We start from the raw sequence: 25,156 nt of genomic DNA on the forward strand, positions 1-25,156 counted from the left end.
TGGCTGAGGGGCCACTTGGCTGGGATCACTCCTTTTACCAAGAGCAAGCAGAGGCCACTGGAGGAGTTTAAGAACAATTTTAAAATGTTGACATCTGAGCTTCCTGGTCTTCTATGACAGTAGACTCTAACCCTTACAGTGCTACAAGTAAAAGCAGTCCATATTTAAAGAAGCATTTGTATACACTCAATTTAATTACTTCAGAGAAACCATTTGCATTTCCTAACCACCGACATTGTTTTATGGCAATAGGTGCCATGTAAATGTTTGTATCCCAAGTAATGTGATTTTTAAAACTTTTCCACAGACTAATGTGTTCCATATATATATATATATATATATATATATATACACACACACACATATATATTTGAGATGGAGTTTTGTTCTTCTTGTCCAGGCTGGAGTGCAATAGTGCAGTCTTGGCTCACTGCAACCTCCACCTCCCAGGTTCAAACGATTCTCATGCCTCAGCCTCCCAAGTAGCTGGGATTACAGGCACCTGCCACCACGCGTGGCTAAATTTTGTATTTTTAGTAGAGACAGGGTTTTGCCGTGTTGGCCAGGCTGGTCTTGAACTCCTGACCTCAGGTGATCTGCCTGCCTTGGCCTCCCAAAGTGCTGGGATTACAGGTGTGAGCCACCATGCCTGGCCTAGAATTTATTTTTTTATTTTTTATTTTTTTGAGATGGAGTCTCACTCTTGTTGCCCAGGCTAGAGTGCAATGGCATGGTCTCGGCTCACCACAACCTCTGCCTCCCGAGTTCAAGTGATTCTCCTGCCTCAGCCTCCTGAGTAGCTGGGATTACAGGCATGTGCCACCACGTCTGGCTAATTTTGTATTTTTAGTAGAGATGGAGTTTCACCATGTTGGTCAGTCCTGGTCTCGAACTCCCGACCTCAGGTGATCCGCCTGCCTCAGCCTCCCAAAGTGCTGGGATTACAGGTGTGAGCCACCGTGCCAGGCTGAATTTATTTTTTAAGTAATTCCTAGTCATTCCTGTTGACTCCTTCTGGTCTTCACAGACAGCCCGAGAACCAGCAAACCTGTGAGATGAGTGACTGGTTGACTGTTGAGATGAGTGAATGGTTCTGAAAGCATGGTTCCAGGATCGCGGGTGATTACAGCATCTGCATCACCGGGAACCAGATGGAAAGGCAGATTCTAGGTTCCCACCCCAGCCCTGCTGAATTCCAGACTCTCAGGGTGGGGCCTGGCAATCTGTGTTTTCACCAGCCCCCTGGAGGATGCTGATGAAAACTGAACTGGCCAGCCTCCAGTCTAGTGGACTGGGAAAAGTAGACGTCTAAACCCTAACCCCTGGCCTCCACCACAGTCACTGAGTGTGGGCCAGTTGCTGAACCTCACCAAGCCTGTTTCTGGATCTGTGGAAGTGGGTGTCGTGACTTCCCTTTTGATAGTGTCATGAGAATGACAGTTGAGAATACAGAAAGAAGCCCTCAGCAGATACCTAGAATGCATGTATTTCTTTATTGAGACAAAATCACCATCAATTCTAATACAGTGCACAAAGATGTTCTGTAGAGCCAAAGATACTCTATGTATGTATGTATGTGATGGGCTGCTCGCTTTACCAGGTGGCCAATTTCTCAAAGATGTATGTTGTTTGTTGTTTAGAAAGCAGCTCACAACAATTCCGAAAACATTCCCCTCCACAAGTCACGGCTGCAGACAGAGCCGTGGTCTCCAGGCTCCAACGGCCACAGGGACTGCAAGAGGCAGAAACTTGTCTTCGATGATATGTAAGTTCAGACTCTTTCAAATGTGTTGAGGGGCAAGACAGAACAGAAGTGCTGAGGTGGAAGGGGCGTGGGCACCTTGGCATGGCCACCTTCAGCTACAGTGCGGCCTTTTTTTCCCGTGGGACTTGGTCATTTAAATGTCCCTCTTGAATGGAATTGGAGCCTTAGTTTTGAGTGTACGCCTGAGTCCTGGTGGGGTTTTGGGGTAGACGGAATAATCAGTGCTAATGGGGTTGGATCCAGGACATCAAAAAACAAAGGCAAATATCATTAATGAGTCTTACACTTCTAAGCACTTGTACTTGGGCCGTTGGCGGTTTTATGCTACTAGAAAGAGAAGCATTGTTGTTTTTGTAAATTGTAATAGGCGATGAATAATAGTGATTTACTCCTGAAAGCTTTTTTCCTCCAACTGCTGTATTCTTTATAATAGTATAAATGATTCTTATATAGGAAAAAAAAATGCCATCATCCTTCACCCAATTCTAGCACTTTCAGTTTCACCCAAGTATAACTTCCATTCCCAGCATCATTTTAAAAGGAGGAAAAACAAGAGAAGATGAATAAAAACAACATCCTGGAATGCTCTCGAGAGGCTGAAAATGACAAATGAGAAATTATAAAATGATGCTGAAAATTATTTTGGCTCGTAGGGAAAATGTATGTGTCAAGGACAAGCCTGGAAGGCAGAAGATACTCAGTTTGAATCCTCTTTTCAGCTTTAGCAGTCCTACGGGCGTCAAATATATGGCTGGGTGAGGCAGGAAAAATTCAGCCCCAGGGTGGAGCAGCAGCAGAAATAGGCGCCACTGCCCTCTGAGGGCTTCCAGTCCAGCTGAGGAGCAGACTACAAACCACTAACGCCACTGGACGTTGAAAAATAAAATGGCTGTACACGTCCGAGAGTCCCAGTGACAAATGCCACAGCTCCCTCAGCGGGGCCCTCCCAGGATCCATTAAATGCCGTCTCCTAAGGGGTGTGATGTGGACATGTCGAGAGTCCCAGTGACAAATGCCACAGCTCCCTCGGCGGGGCCCTCCTAGGATCCATTAAATGCCGTCTCCTAAGGGGTGTGATGTGGAGCGCAGAAAGCACCATGCAGGGGTGGCTACTCCAGCCTCATTGTCCGCCCCTGCTCCTCCGTCCCTAACTGCCACCTGGAGTCTCGGCATGATCTATGTATTCACCTCTGTACACTTCCCTGGGAAATTTAAAACACTAAGTTGTAGTCTTCAAGTACTGCGTGGACTCCCATAAGCTAATTAGGGCACAGGGTTTTGGGGGTGAAAGCCAAATCTACATTTGTTGTTTGTTTTGTTAAATGAACACATTCCAAGGTAACTGGGTTTAGGAAAGCTTGCCGGCAGCCCAGGAGGGCGTGTGTTTCTTCTCTTCCTGTGGTGGCAGCTGTGTCCCACCCCACGCACACTCCTGGCCCTCACCACCCCCCTTCCTCTCACTGTCTGCATCGCCTTTGCCAAGCAGCCAGGGAGGTAGGTGGTGATTAATCCCCAGGGAGGGCATGGAGTGGGAGTATAGTCAGGTGGCCAGCTACATTTATAATTAGGGTTCAGTGATATAAATTGTTCATGTGAACTTCAGCCATTTGTAAAAAGAAGAGATTAGAATTGTATATAAGGATAACATAGAAATTTGCATTTGGAAGTCATAACCCAACAACATGATCAAACAGAAGGAGCATTAGACCCTGAGGTACTCACACCACCGCATACTTGCAGTGGGTGGTTTTGAGAGCATGGTATATACACACAAAATGCAAACACATATGTCATATTAAAATGCAAGGAATTTTCCAGTGTATGAACCAGAAAGCTAGGTCAGAAACAGCAACAACTAAATGTTTGTACTTTGATCTACAGGTACTTGGACTTTTTTTTTTTTTTGAGACAGGTTCTTGCCCTGTCACCCAGGCTAGAGTGCAGTGGTATGAGCATGGCTCAGTGCAGCCTCAAACTCCTGGCCTTATGCTATCTTCCTGCCTCAGCCTCCTGAGGAGCTGGGTCTACAGGTGCATGCCACCACACCCAGTTAATTTTTTTTTTTTTTTTTTTTTTTGTAGAAAAAGTGTCTCAAGGCCGGGTGCAGTGGCTCACACCTGTAATCCCAGCACTTTGGGAGACTGGGGCGGGTGATCACGAGGTCAGGAGTTCAAGACCAGCCTGGCCAAGATGGTGAAATCCCATCTCTACTAAAAATACAACAGTTAGCCAGGCATGGTTGCAGGCACCTGTAATCCCAACTACTCCGGAGGCTGGGGCAGAGAATTTGCCTGAACCTTCGAGGCAGAGGTTGCAGTAAGCTGAGATCCTGCTACCGCACTCCAGCCTGGGCAACAGAAAGACTCTGTCTCAAAAATAAATAAATAAATAAATAAATAAATAAATAAATAAATAAATAATAGTGTCTCGCTATGTTGCCCAGGCTGGTCTCGAACTCCTGGCCTCAAGCAACCCTCCTACCCCAGCCTCCCAAAGTGCTTGGATTATAGGCGTGAGCCACCATGGCTGGCAGCCCTTGGGCTTTTTATAAGAGGAAATGTTTCTCAATCTGCTATGGCTGAAACTAATACAATTTTGTCACTATCGGTGTCAACAAAGAGGCTGTTATCATTTGTTCTTCCCATTAGCAATATGTATAATTTTCCTGGCTGACAGCTACAATGAAACTGTTTCTCCTTTTATGGATATAGATATAATAGAATAAAAAAACACTGTTACATATCCATCATATGGAGAGATAGATGTTGCATTCCAATTGCCATGTGTCCCGACTGATTTGAAATCCATAACAGTAAAATAAACATGCAACTCAAACAGCCACTCAACCATCGAACTAAGAAAGTTGTGGAAAGATTATTCAAGATTGAAAAGCAAAAATAGGCTGGGTGCGGTGGCTCATGCCTGTAATCCCAGCACTTGGGGGGGCCGAGGTGGGTGGATCACTTGAGGTCAGAAGTTTGAGACGAGCCTGGCCAACACAGTGAAACCCCGTCTCTACTAAAAATACAAAAAAAAAAAAATTAGCCAGGCATGGTAGCATGCACCTGTAATCCCAGCTACTCAGGAGGCTGAGGCAGGAGAATCACTTGAACCCAGGAAGCAGAGGTTGCAGTGAGCCAAGATCACACCATTGCACTCCAATCTGGGCAAGAAGAGTGAAACACCATCTCAAAAAAAAAAAAAAAAGCAAAAATAGGCATCGTCTCTTCCTTTAAGCAGTAAAAATAAGCAACCTTCAAGAGATCACTGGGCTAGAATGTCACCTAAATTGTGCAAAACGTCTCCCAGGTTCCTTTTGGTACATATGGAGCACTTATTAAGTGCCAAGTACAGGTGCAAGAGCTGAAGTATAATGATTAATTAATTCTCAGTTCTTCAGGGGAGAGAGAGGCACATGATGACCTCTCCAGGAAGGTTTCCTAGGATTACTAAATTTAATTCTCGACCTCCTCCCTGCCCACCTCCATTCTGTGCCAGCTTCCCCACCAGCACCCTCAGTGACAGAGGAAGACCTCAGCCCTGTCACCTTCCTTGACTTCTCTTCACCGAGGGTGAAGAGTGAACTTTAGCCATTTGTAAAAACAAGCAGTGAAATGACCAAAGAGAGGCCACCAGTGGAAGAAAAGAAAAGACTAGATAATTAGCACTGGAGTGATTTCGAGTTGATGGAAATCCAGTTACAGTGATCCAAAAAGTAACAGATGCCACACTGTCATTTAATTTTTAAAGCCACATCATGCAGCTTTTTTAAAAAAGTAAACTCATCTCTTTGTATTATAAATACTTGTTAATGGTTGAATAAACATGGGATTCAGACAACAGCTGAAGCCGGTAGGCTCTCAATAACAAGTGTTGAATAAACCCAGCTGAATTATAAATTACATTCCCAGGGAAGAGTGCCTGCAATTTTTTTTTTCTATGACTATAAGGAATCTACATGCAGGTGAATGTAAATTCATGGGTTTCCAAGCCCCTTTTCCTAGGTTACTTACCAAAAAATTAGCTGGGCGTGGTAGCATGCACCTGTAATCCCTATAATGCCTGTAAACAAACACCAGTTAGTTCCTTTGGGATACAGACAGAACTGAGCAGAATAACATTTATTTTTAAAAATGTGATCCAGGTCAGCCTGTCCTTTGTATGTTGTGGGCTCATATTGGTGGCAGTGTGACCTCACCTCCTCCTCTGACATTTAGCAAATGCACAACATTCACTACTTGACAGCCACAGTATTAAGGTGACACTAGTGTGATTATCAAACTTTTGTTTAAAAAACAGATCTGTAAGAATTTATGTCAATGAATGACAGCACTTGGTTCAACTTGAGGCCTAGAAACTGATCTTATTAGTGCAAAGCCATGAGCTGTAAGTTACTTGGTATCATAATTAGTGACAGGGGAATTCTTGGCTGGGGAAAATTGAGAGAGAACAACTGTGTCATGAAGGCCTCTTGTACAGAAGTCCTGAACGAGCTAAGTGGTGGTGAGATGCTTGGCTGGAAAACCACCTCCTCCATCCTGCCTGCCGTTCTGCTGTGCTAGGAAGCCAGAGAACCCCAGGTGCCAGGGCTGCCTGCCGCTCCCTGGAGGAAGTGCTGGCTGCTGCTGCCTGTATGTCACATGGAAAAGTCAGTCACAATCAGCACATTCAGCCAAACCACCAAACGTTCCTTCTGTCCCCATGGTGCCCGTAACAGGAGCCCGGCTACCTGAACCTCCCGACAGTGAGGAAAGACTGACTATAGACGCCAGGCGCTGATGGCCATGGCGTGTGAAATGTGGCCAGGAGGAAGGAAGAGGGACTTGACATTTGTAATATACTTAGCATAGCAGTCTCAGAGCTAAAGGATTTTAATTTTATAGAGTATGGGAAGATTCCCATATTGTAAAAGGTTGGATCCCTAGCAGCATGATTTAATCAAAGGACACCAATTAAGATCCTTGAGTAGGCGAAATTGCAGCTGGGAAGGCGCTCCCCCACCCGGGGCTTGCAGTGGGCATGTTTTCCTGAGGGTACCTCTCCTAGTCCTTTCAAAGCAGGACCCTACCTTTTTGTTTTCCTGATTAATCATTAAGCCTTTATTGGTCTTCATGTGGAATTTCTCCCATTATGAAATCCCTGTCTCAAGGCCGGGAGCTTCTTTTGTTCTAATCAAAACAGAGAGTGAGAGTAAGAGTGAGTGAGAGAGAGAGAGAGAGAGAAAGAAAGAAATGGAGTAGGATTTGCAAAGGGGTGGTGGTGCAGAGACAAGGACATTCAGATCTCCTGGATTGAAATCTCAGCTGTCCAATCATCTTTAGGGTTTGTAAGACTATTTTAAATGTTACACTCAGAGAAAAACAACCATCAGATTGATAATTTCACATTTCAACAGAAAGTTAGTTTTGATTCAACACCCAAACCTGCCCCACTTAGCCTGAGCATCCTGCAGAGCAAACCCTGCCTTCTGTGCCCGGCTGAGAAGGAAGCAGTCCTGTGGCCTGAAGAAACAGTGAATGACCGCTTGTGCCTGGGAGAAGCCAGGTTCCAGGTACTCTGAGCCCCAGCCAACATCAAAGTTGTAGAAATAAAAGCTGTGTTTGAATCCTTGCTACCCAAATGCAATCTACCTGCGTCTGTGGGGAAGTGCCTGTAAAGCCGGTGCCAGCATCCTGGAGTGGCTGACTCTGAAGTGCCCTCATCCATAGTCATCACTGACTCTGTGTATTAAAAATAATTACTTAACTTCTTATGCATTCTCCTCAAAGCTTGGGACATATTAACACCTCTGGGGCTTATCAGATGACAAGCTGACATATCGGAGAGCAGATGATGAATTCATTTGGTATGCAGTTGCCTATTTGTCTGATTTGGATTTCAACTTCCCTAAGAAAATCATCCAATTTCTGCCGCACCGAGGAACTTGTTGTTCAAACACATTGAGCTCTCATCCCTGCCAGTTTTCACAAAACAGGCTGGCTGTACCGAGGGCGGCATTTCACAGAGGTAGGAATTACAGAAAGGAATCTGCCAGGCTCTCCGTGGGAGACCATTCAACTCTATCCCAGCCACAAAGGAGAACAAAAAGCAAGGTTGCTTTAATATTCCCATGCCAGAAGAAATATGGGGGTAGCTCAAACCCTGATGCTGCTGAGAACCAAGGCCGTGTGTTTCTAGGTGGGGATGGTGGGAGGGGGAAGAGAAGAAAAGAAAACATTCTATTTGGATCAAGTGCTCAGAATGCTTTTGTTGGAGAGAGCTCTCATAATGAAGATGCATGCGGCTAAGCTCTGGCTTTCAGATCACTCAAGCCCGATTTCTGAAGAGCCCAAGATTCACAGTTAGTTACATTTATGGTGTTTAATTAAACTTTTATTAGGTTTGCTCATGTATCATCATAAAATACCATCACTGTGGGAAACAATGGGAAGAACTTTATTACACAGATGAAAAACAAAAACTCTAGGTTTTCCATGTTAAAAAAAAAATAGAAGATTAGATGGAAAATCTATTTGAACACTGAGATCTCATTTTAGTACCTTTGCTGTATTATATTCTGTAACTGTCACAATGGTGACAGCAATTTTACTTTTCCTACTGACTTGTGTATTGCTGTCAGAAAGGATGCCTTTGTGATTCCTGGCAAGGCTGGACACTGGGTGACATCCCGTTGGTTCCACTGTCTTTACAATGATCTGCTCTGGAAGTCACCCGAAAGGAGAAAATGGGCCAATCATCAGGCCGTCTTCAGTGATCATTATAGTGAGCCTCCATTCTATGCAAAGATGAGAGCTCTAACAAATGTGTTCATAAGTGGCCTCCAGATGGTACCTATGCTATTAGCATCTCAGGTTACTGCTCTGATTATAGCTGCTCTGATACGGTCAGAAAATTAGGTGTGTTACTTACCCACATGCGCTATGGTGAGAGTCTGTGACTCAGCCTCCATATCAGGATTTAAAAATATGCTCCTATGCTGTAGATGAAAACAATATTGATTAAGGAGCTTGTATTAGGAATTGTGAGCCACTGCCATCCATAAGGGTAACTTAGAAGGCTGGTGGAAACTAAGATGCCGTGGCTTATTACCAACATAATCCTTTAATGAAAACGAAATGCATTTGAAGTAGTGATCTGTTAGTGACAAAACAGGGCAAGAAAAAAAAAATGACCTAACTTATATAGTAGAGTACAGAACACATAATGATGTGGAGAATTTCAAGTTGCCATGGAGACACTCTCTGGCTCATTGGATGCGATGCTGCACCCCATCGGAAGGCAGCACTCTTTTCTAAGCTGAAAATGAATTCAGTGCCACTCATTCAAGGGAGACCTGCTTACCTTCTACCGTGTGCCAAAAACTACAGGGTGGGGAAGATCAAAGAAGTCTACAGCATGGTCCTTAGTAAAAACGTACCAGCAACTAAATTGTACACATGCCCAGTACAGCTCAGAAGATAATGAAATACCAAGTGTAGTAAACAAGAAGTGCTGTGTGAGCTCAGGAAGGACAGAGGTGAACATGGACCAAGGTTACTCAGAACGCCTTACAGCGGGGGAAATTGAGGGGCAGGCAACATTCGGCTCCTAGAAGGCACTCAGTGAATGAACAGAGAGGAGAGTGTTCCAGATGGGGGAAGTGATGAGCAGAGCTCCTTGGACCGGGATGCCATGTTATCAAGACACTGAGGAGCCACCTCTGACTTTGGTCAAGGGCCTTTGTGAATAAGCAATATGGTTAAGTGGGTTAGGCAAGATTATTGGGGATCTGAACTGAGATTTGATCTCATAGACCCTGGAGATTGATTTTAGGTCCGTGAGCAGGATGGTGATGTGATGAAAGCCATGTAATCCCAGAACTTTGGGAGGCCGAGGCAGGTGGATCACTTGAGCTCAGGAGTTCAAGACCAGCCTTTGCAACATGGCGAAACCCCATCTCCACTAAAAATACAAAAAGTTAGCCAGGCATAATGGCACACGCCTGTAGTCCTAGCTACCAGGGAGGCTGTGGTGGGAGAGTCACTTAACCCCAGGTGGTTGATGCTGCAGTATGGGTGATTGTACCACTGCCCTCCAGCCTAGGCAACAGAGTGAGAACCTTTCTCAAAAAACAACAACAACAAAAATAACATCAATTGCCAGAGTTGGAACCAAAGACCAGACAATATGTAGACATTCTGACAATGTGTCAATATGTGGACAAAGAAGGAAAACTCACCAAGGCAACAACAAAGCCATTCATATGGAGAAAGCATGGGCATCCAGGACATGCAAGAGAGAAGATGGAGTGGCAGGAGCAGGGCCTTCCTAGGAAGGAGACCTCAGGCCTCACCCTCAGTGAAAGACCCACCACAGTGAATGGACGGCTCCAGCCCTCAGTGGGGGGCGTGGGGATGGGGTGAGGAGCCATTTTGACCCCAAAACTATGCTGTGATTCTAATTTGTTTGATTAAAATGCAATGTCATTGTCACAGAAAAGCATTGTCACACATTGCTTTTCTAAGCATTTTGACCTCTTTGGATACATGAATGCTCTGACTACCTAATATTACAATAAGGTAAAAGACCCATTAGGATCTGAAATAAGGCAGTTCAAAATAAGCATGTAATCATCGGCTAAACAGTCCATGATTAATACCACTACTTCCATCGAATCTCCCATTCAGAGTGTCCTGGCTTATATTTGATATTCATGAATAGGTCAAGTTTATTGATTATATAAAGTTTATGCTGCCAGTGCCTAAAAGATGTCATTTTTTTTAATCTATCGGGCTAAACACTTAAAGGTACTGTCTAATGAGTACCTTAGCGTAACTGGGCCTCATTACACACACTCAAATCAGTCTCTGGATGAGTTACCTTCATCTCCCAGCAGAGTCACCGTTGGCCAGGGTTACTGCCTTAATAATCCACCGGTCTGCTGTTAATGTTTACCAGCTAGCTAATCAGAACTCTAGAGAATACATGGCATGTCTGCATTGTTACAAGGTAGACATCATTTTACAATTAACTTCATTACAACTGGAATGTAGTCATCCAACGTTACCTCTTTTTATTTTTCACTGTGAGGCTTTAAGGTAATTCAATATATATACATAAAACTCTAGGTACTAGATATGCATATAAATGACACTTATTTTCATAAGGATACATGAATATACTCACCCACATATATCCATACGATTATTTTGAGGTGTATTTACAATCTTTACATTAAAAGGGGATTGTCTTATGTAAATATTGCATAAAATAAGATTCCTCGCTTGTTTTTTTAACCATACAATAAAAAAATATATTCACAAATTAGGCACTAGGGGGCCGTGTTAAAGCCACTGTAAATAGAGACTTCTGGCGTATGTTGAGTGTGTTTCGAATTGCTAACTTAAGAGAAAATTTATTGTGGTATTTGACATATAGGCAGTAATCTGGAAAGGCAAAAAACACACTTAATTCCGCATTAAGCAGAGTTTTAAAATTGTGCCTTAAGTTTGAGTGAAAGGAAGGAATATTTTAAAAAGACCTTGCACTTAAGCCATAATGACGTTTAATATCATTCTCTCCTTGTAGGCCTCGCAGTGCCGATTATTTTATGCAAGAAGCTAAACGAATGAAGCATAAAGCAGATGCAATGGTGAGACCCTTTTCTTTCCAGATACGTTCTTCCAAATTATGTGTGTACTGCAGCTTCATCACTGGGACAATATAGCCAGGGTAATTATAAAATCTATTACAAGGATGGCTGGGTCTGTTAAATGGAGAAATGTTTATATAATCAAGTGTTCATAGCCCAATAAATTATGACTTCAACCAATAATGCCTGACTGGGAAAAAGCCCTAGATAAATGAATATTTCAATTTAGTCCTAAGGTTTGAATAGTAACTACAGCCAGTGGAGGCAGTGGGTGGTAGTATTTTTTTTTTTCCTTTCAAAAGTAAAATCTAGATTTGCATTTTTCTCTTGTTAGCCTGACAAACCCTTGGCTTGGTCCCAGGATCAAATCTCTTTTCAAAAACACTTGTGTTCTTCACATGTATCTGCCAAAATGAATGCTTTCTCTGAAACTGTACAACACAGAAACTATTATCTGCACATAAGACTCTAAAGTCACCATGATTTGGTGTTTTCAAAGAATAACTTTTCTTGCTTGGATGATCTCCTGTTTTGGAAAGCTTGAAGCTCTCAGGCAAGAGATGGAAAACTTTGTTTTCTTTTCTAAAAGAGATCATATGGTTGTTCCATCTTAAATGAATGAAGTCCAAAGGGATGGCTTCCCACCTAGTGATTCCAGTTTTAGTCTCCTCCAGTGTTCATAACTGAGATTGAGGCAGGTGCTGGAAATGAAGAAGGCATTTCCAGTGACCTTCAGAATACTGAAGATGTTTAAACAGTAACAGTACCCCTCTTCCAATGCTACCAGTGTCACCTGTTAAACACTTATTTACGTGAAGACCACTGCCTAGGTACGCTGGGGTACAGGAGAAATAACTGCTACGTATCAGAAAATAGAGAAGAGCAGCGGAAGGTACAGCTCTTGTCCACACAATCTGAGTCTGATGGACATCTGGAGAAGCTGATGCATGGCCACTCTTGGAGAAGAGCATCAGACTTTTAAGGAGAAAGAGATTTTCTGCCTGAATCCAGCATCTAAAGTTTACAGCATTATTCGTTCATTGTCCTCTTGCCCAACCCTATCTTTCCTGTTGACGAATTCCCAAGAGGAGACACTCTGCTCCAGCCAGGCTGGTCCCCTACTGACCTCTAAGCACACCTTGCTCCTGCCAGCCAGCGGGCCTTTGCACCTGCAGAGATTCACTCTCACACACTCTCACGGGCACCCTTACACCCTCAGCATCCTCCCCAAATCTAGCCAAACCCTACCATTCCTTCCCAGCATCATATTCAGTCTCCTTCCTGTGGCCTTCCCAGCCTCTCCGTGGCCCCATCACTAGCTCACTTTCCTCCATCTCGTTTGCACTGGATGCCTCATTTTGTATTTTGTTGGGTAATCACAGACTGCCTTGCACTTTGAACTATCTTGTAGGTGTACATTTTCTCTCTCCAAGTCTATTATATGTTCCTGGAAAGAGCTTTCGCTTGTGGAGTGCACATACCACAGAATTGGGTCCTTACGAAATATTAATACTAAATGAAATGACTTCATCTGAAAGTGTTATCAAGAAATATTGCATTATAGGCCAGGCACGGTGGCTCACACCTGTAATCCCAGCACTTTGGGAGGCTACGGCAGGTGGATCATTTGCGGTCAGGAGTTCAAGACCAGCTTGGCCAACATGGTGAAACCCTGTTTCTACTAAAAATAGAAAAAAAAAAAAAATGAGCCAGGTGTGGTGGTGCACACCTGTAATCCCAGCTACTTGGGAGGCTGAGACAGAAGACTCGCTTGAACCCAGGAGGCAGAGATTGCAGTGAGCCAAGATCATGCCACCGCACTCCAGCCTGGGTGACAGAATGAGACCCTGTCTCAAAAAAAAAAAAGAAAAAAGAAAAAAGAAATGTTGCATTATAGCCTACACAACCTTTATAAGCAGTTTAAAATTTTGATTTGCTAATGAGAGGAAGTTTCGCTCTGCATTTCTGTTTTTGAAGCTATCATTACTAATGAAGTTTTTTTTGTATTTTTAGTGGCAAGACTTGGAATAGTATTTGAGTATTATGTCATTCTGTTTTAATTGATGAATGAATCATTTGAAAATTGGGGAGATTCTGCAATCCAGAGTTAGAATATGTAATTACCTACAAAGAGTAGTAAGGTATGGAACCAGGAACTTGATATGTAAGTTTAGATTTATGAGATCTTGAGAATATAAAGCTGATTTGTGTCTGCCCTTGCTGTTGTGGGGAAAGAGTAACACAAATTTCGACAGCTACAGATAATCCCATAGAAATGTGTTTTGTTTTGCTTTTAGAGACAGGGTCTTCCTCTGTTGTCCAGGCTGGAGCACAGTGGGTGGGGTGATCATAGCTCACTGGAACCTCAAACTTTAAGGCTCAAGTGATCCTCCTGCCTCACCTTCCCAAAACACTGGGATTACAGGCATGAGCCACCATGCCCAACCAAAAATTCATTTTTATTAATAATGTTCAACTTTTTGTCCCATTTTAGCAAAGCTGAAATAGCTCCTTGAGGTTTATCTCCTCTCCTTTCCCCTACTCACTCTCACCCTTAAGTGAGGTTCTAAATATTAACAACAACAAAAAAAAAAAAAACAATTGAGGCCAGGTGTGGTGGCTTATGCCTGTAATTCCAGCTACTTGGGAGGCTGAGGCAGGAGAATCACTTCAACCTAGGAGGCAGAGGTTGCAGTGAGCCCAGATTGCACCACTGCACTCCAGCCTGGGTTACAGAGGGAGACTCCATCTCAAAAAAAAAAAAAATTGAGAAGAGGAAGGCGTGGAGATATAAGTGCCACAAATAATGTAAAAGATAATAACCAAGGCCTGGAACCATCCAAGTTGGGGATGTACCAAAAGAAGTATGAAAACTCTTATATGGGACCAGACCTACCAACTTTGATGCATATTTAGCATAGCATGGAGGAACAAGGAATGAAGTCGCCAAACCATTAGGGGTTAGAAAGAGGGAAACAGAAACCAGAGCAGCCATGCAGTTCTGAGCTCTGTTGATTGACAGCTGTCACATGGGTTTGATACAATTCTGTATGTAACTGTTTGCTCACTTACTCCAAGCCAGTAGCAGTTTGAGAAAATAACTAGGAAAAGAAGTATTCTATTTCTTTCTTCTCTCAGCTTCATGCACAGGATTTTAGAAGTCAGAGTTGGGTTTCTCAGATAAAGTGTATAAACTACATGACAATGCCATTTAAAAAAAACTATTGTTTAGGAAGACACTGTATTAACTCTGTTGATCAGGTGGAAAAGTTTGGAAAGGCTTTGAACTATGCTGAAGCAGCATTGTCGTTTATCGAGTGTGGAAATGCAATGGAACAAGGCCCCATGGAATCCAAATCTCCTTACACGATGTATTCAGAAACAGTAGAGCTCATCAGGTAAGCACTGTGTTTTCTTGCTGGATAAGGGGAGGAGGTGAGGAATGTGTGGAAGCACTATGGAGGCAGAGAAAAGAATGTCAGCCTGCACCATCCCCCACCAGGAACCAGTGTTCATCCCCCCCAAAATAAGAGGGTAAGGTTGTGCAAGGTGCCTTGGCACACCCTGCCCCCTCTGTCCTCCATGAGCAAGGGGGGCAGCTGCTGTAGCCCCCGATTGCCGAGGGAGAAGGCTGAGTCTGAGCGGGCTGTGACGTGCCTGCTCCTCTCAGCTAGGAAGTGGCAGATTTTGAGCCTATTTCAGCCCTAGGCTGCTTTAAAAAAAAAAAAAAAAAAAAAAAATCTGGTTCAGGTTAGTATCATCTAAATCTTACCTCCATCAGTAAATACTTCTGGAGTATTTAATGGAAGAACATTCAGGGGGATTTTATGGAAGGAGAAGCTATCTTATACTGTCTGGTCTAAAAACTGGACATGGGCACCATCCCCTAACCTGGGTTAAGACCTGTGAGCAGACGTGTCAAGGCATTCGATGGGAAACGCTTGTCCTCCATGATGGAGACCTGGAAAGGCACCTCCGTCACATCTCTGTATCAACGGTTAAGGAAATTTCATCCATTAGCCCTACTGAGAAACTTCATGTTTTTAGCCCATTTAACTGCTTGACATAATGTCTAATATCCATAATGAGAAATAATTCTTCCTAAAACTAACTTTTAAAAGTTTTTCTGATTCTGGGGTTCTGTGCAATCGAAGCTTAGACATTTTCCACCATGTCCCAACATTCTTCATGGAAGATTTCTAATCATCTTAGGATGTGATCTTTTTGGTCTGCATTGGCCCAAAGATGCTACTTGGTGTTTTACACAGCACTCTCCCTCAGTAAATAGTTTCCAGCCTTTGAAACTGTTATGCTGACATCAGAGAACACATCACCTCCATAAATCATTTTTCAAGAATGTTTTAAAGTCAACACTGCCCATTTTTCTTAATAAAGTATTTCTACTAAATCAATATATTGGCGAATCCTTTATACTGTCTTTTTATATGGCACATTACTTTCAGCAGTGATGAAATGAAAGCAGCAAAGTAAAAAGACTGGTAAAAATTACTGTAAGAGATCCTAGATCCATACATTCCTTCCTCAGAACAAGGTCCAGCCTCAGATGTTTATAGGCAGGTGGGGAGGAAAGTGGGAGAAACTGGACAGGGACAAAGCTGGAAGATGCCCTAAAGTGTGAGTACCTTGAGCACAGGGAGTTTTTTGGGTTTTGTCTGATTTGCTCATTGGGGAATCCTCGTCCCCTAGAATATTTTCTGGCACATAGTATGTGCTTAATAAACAATTGAGGAATCAATGAATAAGCAAGCCATAGGGCCTGCTGTGAACTGGAGTATCATGACCTGCTTAAAGGCATTCACACTTGAAAATTCAAACAAGCAAGCCCAAACAAACAAAAAACCATGCCAGCCAGATATACCATCAAGGAGAGAGTGCTGGGGTACCACACCCACTGTGCCCACTGTTGGAAGTATTCTTTCACAGGTAGAGAACACTGTCCACCTTGTAGATATTTCAGAATGAATAGAATCACGCAAAATACAGAGAAAACGAAGACAAAAAGACAAATTTGGCTCTTTTTCTTTCTTTCTTTCTTTCTTTTTTTTTTCTTTTTTTTTTTTTTTTTTTGAGACTAAATTTTGCTCTTACTGCCCAGGCTGGAGTGCAGTGGCACAATCTCAGCTCACCACAACCTCTGCCTCCCAGGTTCAAGTGATTCTCCTGCCTCAGCCTCCCCAGTAGCTGGGATTACAGGCATGCACCACCACATCCAGCTAATTTTGTATTTTTAGTAGAGATGGGGTTTCTCCACGTTGGTCAGGATGGTCTTGAACTCCTGACCTCAGGTGATCCACCTGCTTTGGCCTCCCAAAGTGCTGAGATTACAGGCGTGAGCCACCGCACCTGGCTAGCTCTTTTTTCAACCTACATTAGAAAACAGCATTAATTTTCCAGGCACGGTGGCTCACGCCTATAATCCCAGCACTTTGGGAGGCCAAGGCAGGCGGCTCATGAGGTCAGGAGATTGAGACCATCCTGGCTAATACGATGAAACCCCGTCTCTACTAAAAATACAAAAAATTAGCCGGGCGTGGTGGGTACCTGTAGTCCCAGCTACTCGGGAGACTGAGGCAGAAGAATGGCGTGAACCCGGGAGGCGGAGCTTGCAGTGAGCCAAGATCGCGCCACTGCACTCCAGCCTGGGCGACAGAGCGAGACTCTGTCTCAAGAAAGAAAGAAAAAAAAAGAAAACAGCATTAATTACATCCGCACATTGCCCACCCTGCCTGACCCTCCTCTCCCCTACTGAGACACTGAAGGGCCTGGAGCGCTGGCAAGGGGTTCTCACCACCAAGATGACCTAGCCCAGGAGGTACACTTTGTCCCTACGGGCAGGAGAATTCCCTTCTCCACCAGGGAACTCCAGATGGCCAAGCGGGCGTGGATCAGAGGAGCACTCCCACCACACGAGCTTAGCCTGGTGACCCTCTCCTCCCACCCTGCACTCCGCAGGCAGCACCGTCAGGGACGAGCTGAAGCCCCAGTGGCACCAGATCAACCACGCAGACTAAAATAGTATCATAAAGGCTCTGAAAATTAAATTATAGTTGGAACCACAGCCCCCAAAGTAGGCTACGGCCTTCCTGCTAGACCTAAACAGGGTGGTTGGGTTTAAAATAGGACTCAGAGTCTCCTAAGCTAATGGTCAAAATGTCCAGGATACCATAGGAACTCACTCATCATACCAAGAACTAGGACAGTCACCACTGGCATGAAAAAAGATGATCAGAAGACCTCAATGCAAAGATGAATCAGTTGCTGGAATTATCTGACAAGGATTTTTAAAGCAGCCATCGTAAAAATGCTTCAATAATCACAGTTATCACTCAAGAAACAAAACACAAAATCTTTTCAAAGAAATGGAAGTTATTTTAAAACAAACTAAATGGAAATTGTGAAACTGTAGAATTTGATAATATAAACCCCAAAAATGGACTCAGTAGTAGAGTGGAGATGACAGGAGAGAGTCAATGAACTTGAGGACAAAAAATATAATTTACCCAATCTGAGCAGTAAAGAAGAAATAGACTGAAAAAATTAAATTAATACAGCCTCAAGCACAATAAGAAAAGATCCAACATTTGTGTCATGGAAGTCTCAGAGGAGAGGAATAGAGTGGGACTGAGAGAGTATTTGAAGAAATAATGGCTGAAACTTGCCAAATTTGTCAAAAGACATAAACCTACAGATTTAAGAAGCAGAGAAAAACCCAAATAAGATAAACCCAAAGAAATGCATGCAAAAACACACCATAATTACATTTCCAAAAACTAAAGGCCAAATATCCTGAAAGCAGCCGGGAAGAAATGATAATTATCTCTAGGGGAGAATCAATTCAAATGACAGCAGGCTTCTCTGAAAGTATGCAGGCTGGGAGGGAGTGGCGTGACAGTTTCCAAGGGTTGAAAGAAGGAAATATCAAGCCATGTATTCTAGAGTCAGTGAAACTATTCTTTAAGAGTGAAGGGAAATAAAGATATCCTCAGATTTAGGTAAAGTACAAGTATTTGTGTCTAAAAGACCCACCCTTAAAGACTGGCTAAAAGAAGTTTCTCAAACAGAAAGAAAATGACAAAAGAAGGAATATGGGAGCATTGGAAAAGAAGGAAGAACAGACACATAGATATATATACAATAAACTACTCTCCTTATGAGTTTACAAACCAGGTTTGAGGATTGAAACAAAAATTATACCAGCAGGCCAGGCACAGTGGCTCACATGTGTAATCACAGCACTTTGGGAGGCCAAGCTGGGAGGATAGCTTGAGGCCAGGAGTTTGAAACCAGCCCAGACAACACAGTAAGACCCCACTGCTACAAAACAAAAAAATTTAAAAATTACACCACCATCTGATACTCAAGACAATGCTCTTTTTAAGTGGAAGGTAAAGGTGTCTAAATTGAAGTAAGACTTCCATACTTCCATACCATCCAAAGTGATAAAATGTAAATACCAATAAATTACATGTATATTGTAAAACCCAGAGCAACCACTGTAAAAACTATGCAAAGAGATAACACTCAAAAATGCTACAAGTCTGCACGTTGAGGAGATAGTGCGATGATAACAGTATGTTTCTTGAGCAATATACAAGCCAGCCAGCTATCCCAAGAGCTTTACAAACACTATCTTAGTTAATTCTTACCACAATGTTATGTGATTGACAGTATTAGTCTTATTTTATAGATAAGGAAATGGAGGCTTAAAGATGTTAATACATTTGTCTAAGCTCTTACAACTTATAAGTTGCTGAGCTGAGATTTGAACCTAGGACAATCTGATCATTACACATATTGCCTCAGCTCTCTCAAAGAGTCTACATATGTAATTTGGTAGTTGTTCGGAGAAAGCAATGGCCATAGTCCCCTTGGTTCAGAAAAATAAATGGAATTAAGTGCAGTCCATAAAAGCCACTAGTTTCTCGTAGCATCTGTCTGTAGAAGCAAATAGCGATTAAAAATGTACTCAGGACACTTACGTAGCTGTCAAAGTAAAAGTTACATAACAAAGAAAGAGGGGTAAATCTAAGCATTGCTCTGCATACCCAGGATGGAAATTCTTCTGGAGGTAAGCACAGAAGGATAGAACTTCACCTCCATCTGTCAGACACTCAGCCATAAGTCAAAATTTGGAAAAATGGACATGTTACCATATACATGAATAGTTCTTGAACTGGTATCACTCCCGACAATCTGTAGCATTTGAACTTGTTAAAGAGCAGAAAGTAGCTGTTCTAGTCATCACAGTAATGTAACACTTGGGAAAATGGAGCAGCACCAGCTAGCTTTTAAGAAAGAATTATCAGCAAGTACTATGAAAAGCTAAGGATCAGGCAGAGAGAACTACCATCATAGAAGTTCTGTTAATAAAAAAGCTTGTTTTACTATTTCTTTCCTTTTTATGTTTTTTATTCTATTCCTCCTCCCCCTTTTTCTAAGGTATGCTATGAGACTAAAAACCCACTCAGGCCCTAATGCCACACCAGAAGACAAACAACTGGCTGCATTATGGTGAGTGCCCATCTCCGCTTAGAATAGCAGCCCCAGCCTCGCATGGCATCATTGGCAAACCAGGTGCTGAAATGCATAGTGTTTGCCCAATGTCTTCTAACATACAAAGCCCCAGAGCAGTTCTGATGACCAGGGAAAGTCCAGACCATTTTTTGCTGCCATACTATACATGATCTGAATTCACAGTGATTGAAAATCGACAGGCCTCCCAAAGTGCTGGGATTACAGACGTGAGCCACGTGCCTGGCCTAATTTTTGTATTTTTAGTAGAGATGGGGTTTCACCATGTTGGTCAGGCTGGTCTTGAACTCCTGACCTCAAGTGATCTGCCCGCCTCAGCCTCCCAGAGTGCTGGGATTACGCAGCCGCTTACTTTGAAAATGATGCCACAGAAAAAAAGGGAACGATCGGGTAACCTATAGTTCCTTTACCTGTCAGCCCTTCCTTACTCATCAGTAGGTGGAAGGCAGAGAATGTTGATAGAATACATGTCTACCAAGCAGTGAAATAAAGACAGTTGAATTAAAAAATAATAATAACAGCAACAGACACAAAAAAGGTCTCAAACTGTTACCTGTCCTGGGTTTGGTTTGCTAGGAGGAGATGTTGCCATTGTACCCTGGTATTCTGGATGTCAGCATCAGATCCGAGTTAGCAAATAACTGAGTGAATAGCTCCAAGGAAGAGAGGATAAGTCTCAGAAACGCCTTTTGTGCCCCCTTCAAACTTTAAAGTCCCATATTGGAATAATACACTAAATAATAATATTATTATATAAGATAGAATACTGATATATAAATAAGTATACAAAGTGTTATAGGAAATAATAAAATGATGGCACCTATTCCCAGCATAGTGTTTTTGGTCTTTATAAAGTACATTCATGTTTGTGACTTTAGTGGAGCCGATTATAGTTCAGCAAAATCAGGTGGCAATGCCGTCCTTTCCGCAGAGCGGGGCTCGCCCGCGAAGCAGTGAAGGCTGCGTGCTAGAGCTACCTCGCGCCTCTCGTGGAGAGATAGTGCCCTCTCGTGGTAGAAGAAGGAAGCGGCCAGCCCCTGCGACGCAACAGAGTGATTCTGCTAATGCTGTAAAATTATCTAGTGATAAATGTATTTATGGAATACCTTCTTGGAATTTTGAATTCTATTTTTGGACAAAAGGTGTTCCCTCACAGACATTATGTGCACATATAGAAAGATTTCCTATATAGAAACAAGGTATTGTTATTGAATATCTTAGAACAACAACAAAAATGTTTAAGTCTTGTTTGCGCAGGACGCACTCAGCCGCTTCTGGGCCTGTTTCTCTTTTCGCCTGCAGTTACCGATGCCTGGCTCTCCTGTACTGGCGGATGTTTCGACTGAAAAGGGACCACGCTGTAAAGTATTCAAAAGCACTAATCGACTATTTCAAGGTACTGTCTAGTGAATGAGCAGAATTGTTCCTTAATTTCACTTGTCTCCCTGTCAAATTTGTGAAGCACCTGGTAGAATCCATTGCTTTGGGGCTAATGCAGGTCACCTCTGGTCCCCAAGGTAACCCCATTTATGCCACACTTGTGGCTTTCAGGGCTCAGAATGGACCTTTGAGAGCCCACCATCTAATGTATCTCCCTGCCTTCTTGTCCAAGTATTTTTATTTTTTTATTTTTTTTAATGTATTTTTGGAGACAGAGTTTCACTCTTTGTTGCCCAGGCTGCAGTGCAATGGCGCAATCTCGGCTCACTGCAACCTCCGCCTCCTGGGTTCAAGCGATTCTCCTGCCTCAGCCTCCCAAGTAGCTGAGATTACAGGCACACGCCACCACGCCTGGCTAATTTTGTATTTTTAGTAGAGATGGGGTTTCACCATGTTGGTCAGGCTGGTCTCGAACTCCTGACCTCAGGTGATCTCCCCGCCTCCACCTCCCAAAGTGCTGGGAATACAGGTGTGAGCAACCACGCCCAGCCTTGTCCAAGTATTTTTATGGCTTCAAGAGAAAGAAGATCCAGTTACTTGTTCCAGTGTCCTAGGAAATTCATCTTTATAGCTAACATAAATTCCTCTTGCTCACTGAGAGCTTCTTTTCCTTAGAAGTAACCCCTTAGAGCCATTCCCTCTTAGCTAGTCTCTTGTAGCTAATTTAATTTTTAATAGAGGCGTTATTTAAAATGGTTAAGAGCTGGCTTGTTAGAACTCAGAAGCAGTAGATAGCAATGTGTAGCGATAGGGATAAAATTGCAAACCATGCCACCTTTTACTTATCTCAGGGAATGAAATTATTTTCACAGGGAGAATAAATTTTTAAAAGCCTTCTCTGATGTACTGTTGTGAGGTCGACCTTACGTTAATAATTCATTTGAGATTTCTGGGCCTCTTCTCTGTTTATAGAAACTAGAAATTATGCCGTCTCTATCTCCAACAGCCCTTTGTCAGATACACAGCCATCATTTGAGATCTGTTCATGCCCAACCTCCTCTAGAGGTGATCTCTAGTGGCCAGGCTGTGCTGGGGGTTCCTGGGGTGTGTTCAGCACACTGCCTTCTAATTGTGCATGTAGAGTAACCACGTACTAGGCCATGGACATCACTTTCTCGGCCCATTGACCGTCCTGTGTCGTCAGGACGAACCAGCACTGAGCCTTCCCTTTCCTTCAGGTGCCTAAAGTCAACATCAATAGTGTTCAAAAATCCAGAATGTAAGAGCTACTACTAAAGAGAATTATTACAGTCAAGGAAAATGCTTGAATAAAGAAGGAAGCTGAAATCCGTAAGCCGCCAGGGGCTACAACAAACTTTTAAGGGATACAAGTTCTTAATATTCTCTGCAGCCCACGAATACATACAGAATGGGTAGAAAACACGCCAGGCGTGGTGGCAGGCACCTGTAATCCTAGCTACTCAGGAGGCTGAGGCACGAGAATCGCTTGAACCCAGGAGGTGGAGGTTGCAGTGAGCCGAGATGGCGCCACTGCACTCCAGCCTGGGTGACAGAGTGAGACTTTGTCTCAAAAAAAAAAAAAAAAAAGGAAAACACAACCAGGAAATCAGAGTTTCTCCTCAAGGAATTAATGTCATTTACCCTTCATCAAAAGCTATTTTTAAAATTTCTTTAATTAACCAACAACAAATTGCATGTACTTATGTATAATGTGATGTTTTGATATATTGATACGTCGTGGAATGATTAAACCAAGCTAATTAGCATATCCATCACCTCACATACTTACCGTTTTTGTGATGGGAACATTTAAAATCGATTCTTTTAGAGATTTTCAAGTATACTATATATTATTATTAATTGTCATCACCATGCCGTACAATAGATCTCCAGAACTTATTCCTGATAACTGAAACTTGGATACAAAGTTTCAAGGACTTTTGTTTTTTTTTTTTTTGAGTCCTGTTCTGTTGCCCAGGCTAGAGTGCAGTGGTACAGTCGGAGCTCACTGCAGCTGTGAATTCCTGGGCTCAAGCAGTCCTCCCACCTCAGCCTCCCAAGTCACCAAAACCACAGATACACACCACCACACCCAGCTCATTTTTTCATTTTTTGTAGACATAGGGTCTCCTTGTGTTGTCCAGATCCTTCTCGAGCTCCTGTCCTCCAGCGAGCCTACCGCCTTGGCCTCCCAAAGTGCTAGGATTACCAACGTGAGCCACACACCCAGCCTCAAGGGCTATTTAAATGCTACTTTGAGTTCAGAGACCATGAAATCTTTAGGTACCTAAGACAATTTGGCTATGTGTTTTGTCAGTACAGAGCTATCTCTAAAAAAAAAAGAACTTTGTTCCTGCCGGTATTTCTTGGGCATGGGGCTTAGTGGTAGAGGAAGAGAACTCAAGACTTCTTTTTTTTTGAGACGGAGTCTCACTCCGTCACCCAGGCTGGAGTGCAGTGGCGCGATCTTGGCTCACCCTAACCTCCACCTCCCGGGTTCAAGTGATTCTGTCCGAGCCCCCCAAGTAGTTGGGATTACAGGCGTGTGCCACCACACCCGGCTAATTTTTTGTATCTTTAGTAGAGATGGGGTTTCACCATGTCATCCAGGCTGGTCTCGAACTCCTGACTTCAGGTGATCCACTCACCTCAGCCTCCCAAAGTGCTGGGATTACAGGCGTGAGCTCCAGCCTTCTTCCTCCATTCAGTAGCCTTTACTGGACTGTTTCTGCAACCCCCACGCCTTTCTCCCCTTCTGCCGTTAGTGTTCTTATATCCAGAACATCCATTCTATAGATCACGTTCTCAGAACCACAGGATGAAATGGAAACAAAGTGATCAGTCCAGTAGCACCAGCTTGAGAAAGTGTCAGTAACATTGTGTCAGGAAAGGGAGGATAAGCTCCCCTATTCAGGAAGGTTTCCTAATTCTCCTCATGAAAATAATTGTATTTCCTGAGACAGGCAAAAGTGGCATGGTTTGCAATGTTGTCCTTACATTTACATCTTGCCATTGTAGCACCTCAGAGTTCTGACAGGCCATTTCTTGCTGTTTTAATAACACCTGCACTAAAACCAGAAAAATCAGTCACCACTCCATAAAGTTCTTTCTAACCAAAGGAAACGTGTTGTCTCTGGAGAACCAGGCTGAGGCTGTTTTCTGGAAGGGGAAAACTCCCATCAGCATCACAAAGACCGCTTTCTCCCTTAACAGTCCTATGAAGGCACCGTTGGGTTCTCAGAGGAGAAGTCTAACTGCATTGAGCAACTTCCCTAAATAGAGGCAAAACTTTTAAATATCTGATGCAAGCACCTGGCATGTGCAACAGAACTTCCTAAACCAGAATATTCAGATAAACCAGAATGTTTGAACATCCTGTCTGTTATGGAAATATATTTTAATCAATTCTTTTAGGAATATGCAACAGCAACAGCAACTTCCTTTAAGAAGAAATACTTTTAAACTTCTAAGTTAAAACAATATAATCTGATGTCATATATTTTCAGGCACTAAGTAAATATATGTCGACTGTTTCTGCAAATATGTCCGACTTTTAAATACAAAGTATTGTATATAAGGGGAGATATGAGGGCGTTCCTGCTCTTTTTTCCTTTTAAGAAAAATTAATTTACAATGAAAAAATAAGGCTGCTTCAAGATTTAACAGACCCTTGGGATTATGACTTAATGTGGTACCTAAAATGTGTACATAAAAACCCAGGCTGTGGGTGAAGCCCTTCACTTACCTCACTGGGGGCTGATGCAGGCACCTTGTCCATGCAAAATAACTTCTAAATCGGAATATTC

At 43.0% G+C, this 25,156-nt stretch overlaps 1 protein-coding gene across 4 annotated transcripts in view; it reads left to right on the plus strand.

Annotated features, from left to right (window-relative positions):
• The window catches only part of AFF3 (AF4/FMR2 family member 3), a 564,533-nt gene that overhangs the window by 528,549 nt on the left and 10,828 nt on the right, over positions 1 to 25,156 (plus strand). For all 4 annotated transcript variants that reach the window (XM_030827298.1, XM_030827300.1, XM_030827299.1 and 1 more), the window contains 5 exons: positions 1,641 to 1,765; positions 11,333 to 11,396; positions 14,658 to 14,794; positions 19,857 to 19,928; positions 21,252 to 21,345. In XM_030827298.1, coding sequence (XP_030683158.1) covers positions 1,641 to 1,765; positions 11,333 to 11,396; positions 14,658 to 14,794; positions 19,857 to 19,928; positions 21,252 to 21,345 — 492 coding nt within the window. The remainder of the gene's footprint in view (positions 1 to 1,640; positions 1,766 to 11,332; positions 11,397 to 14,657; positions 14,795 to 19,856; positions 19,929 to 21,251; positions 21,346 to 25,156) is intronic.

Source organism: Nomascus leucogenys, chromosome 14 (genome assembly GCF_006542625.1).
Source record: "Nomascus leucogenys isolate Asia chromosome 14, Asia_NLE_v1, whole genome shotgun sequence".
NCBI lineage: Eukaryota > Metazoa > Chordata > Mammalia > Primates > Hylobatidae > Nomascus > Nomascus leucogenys.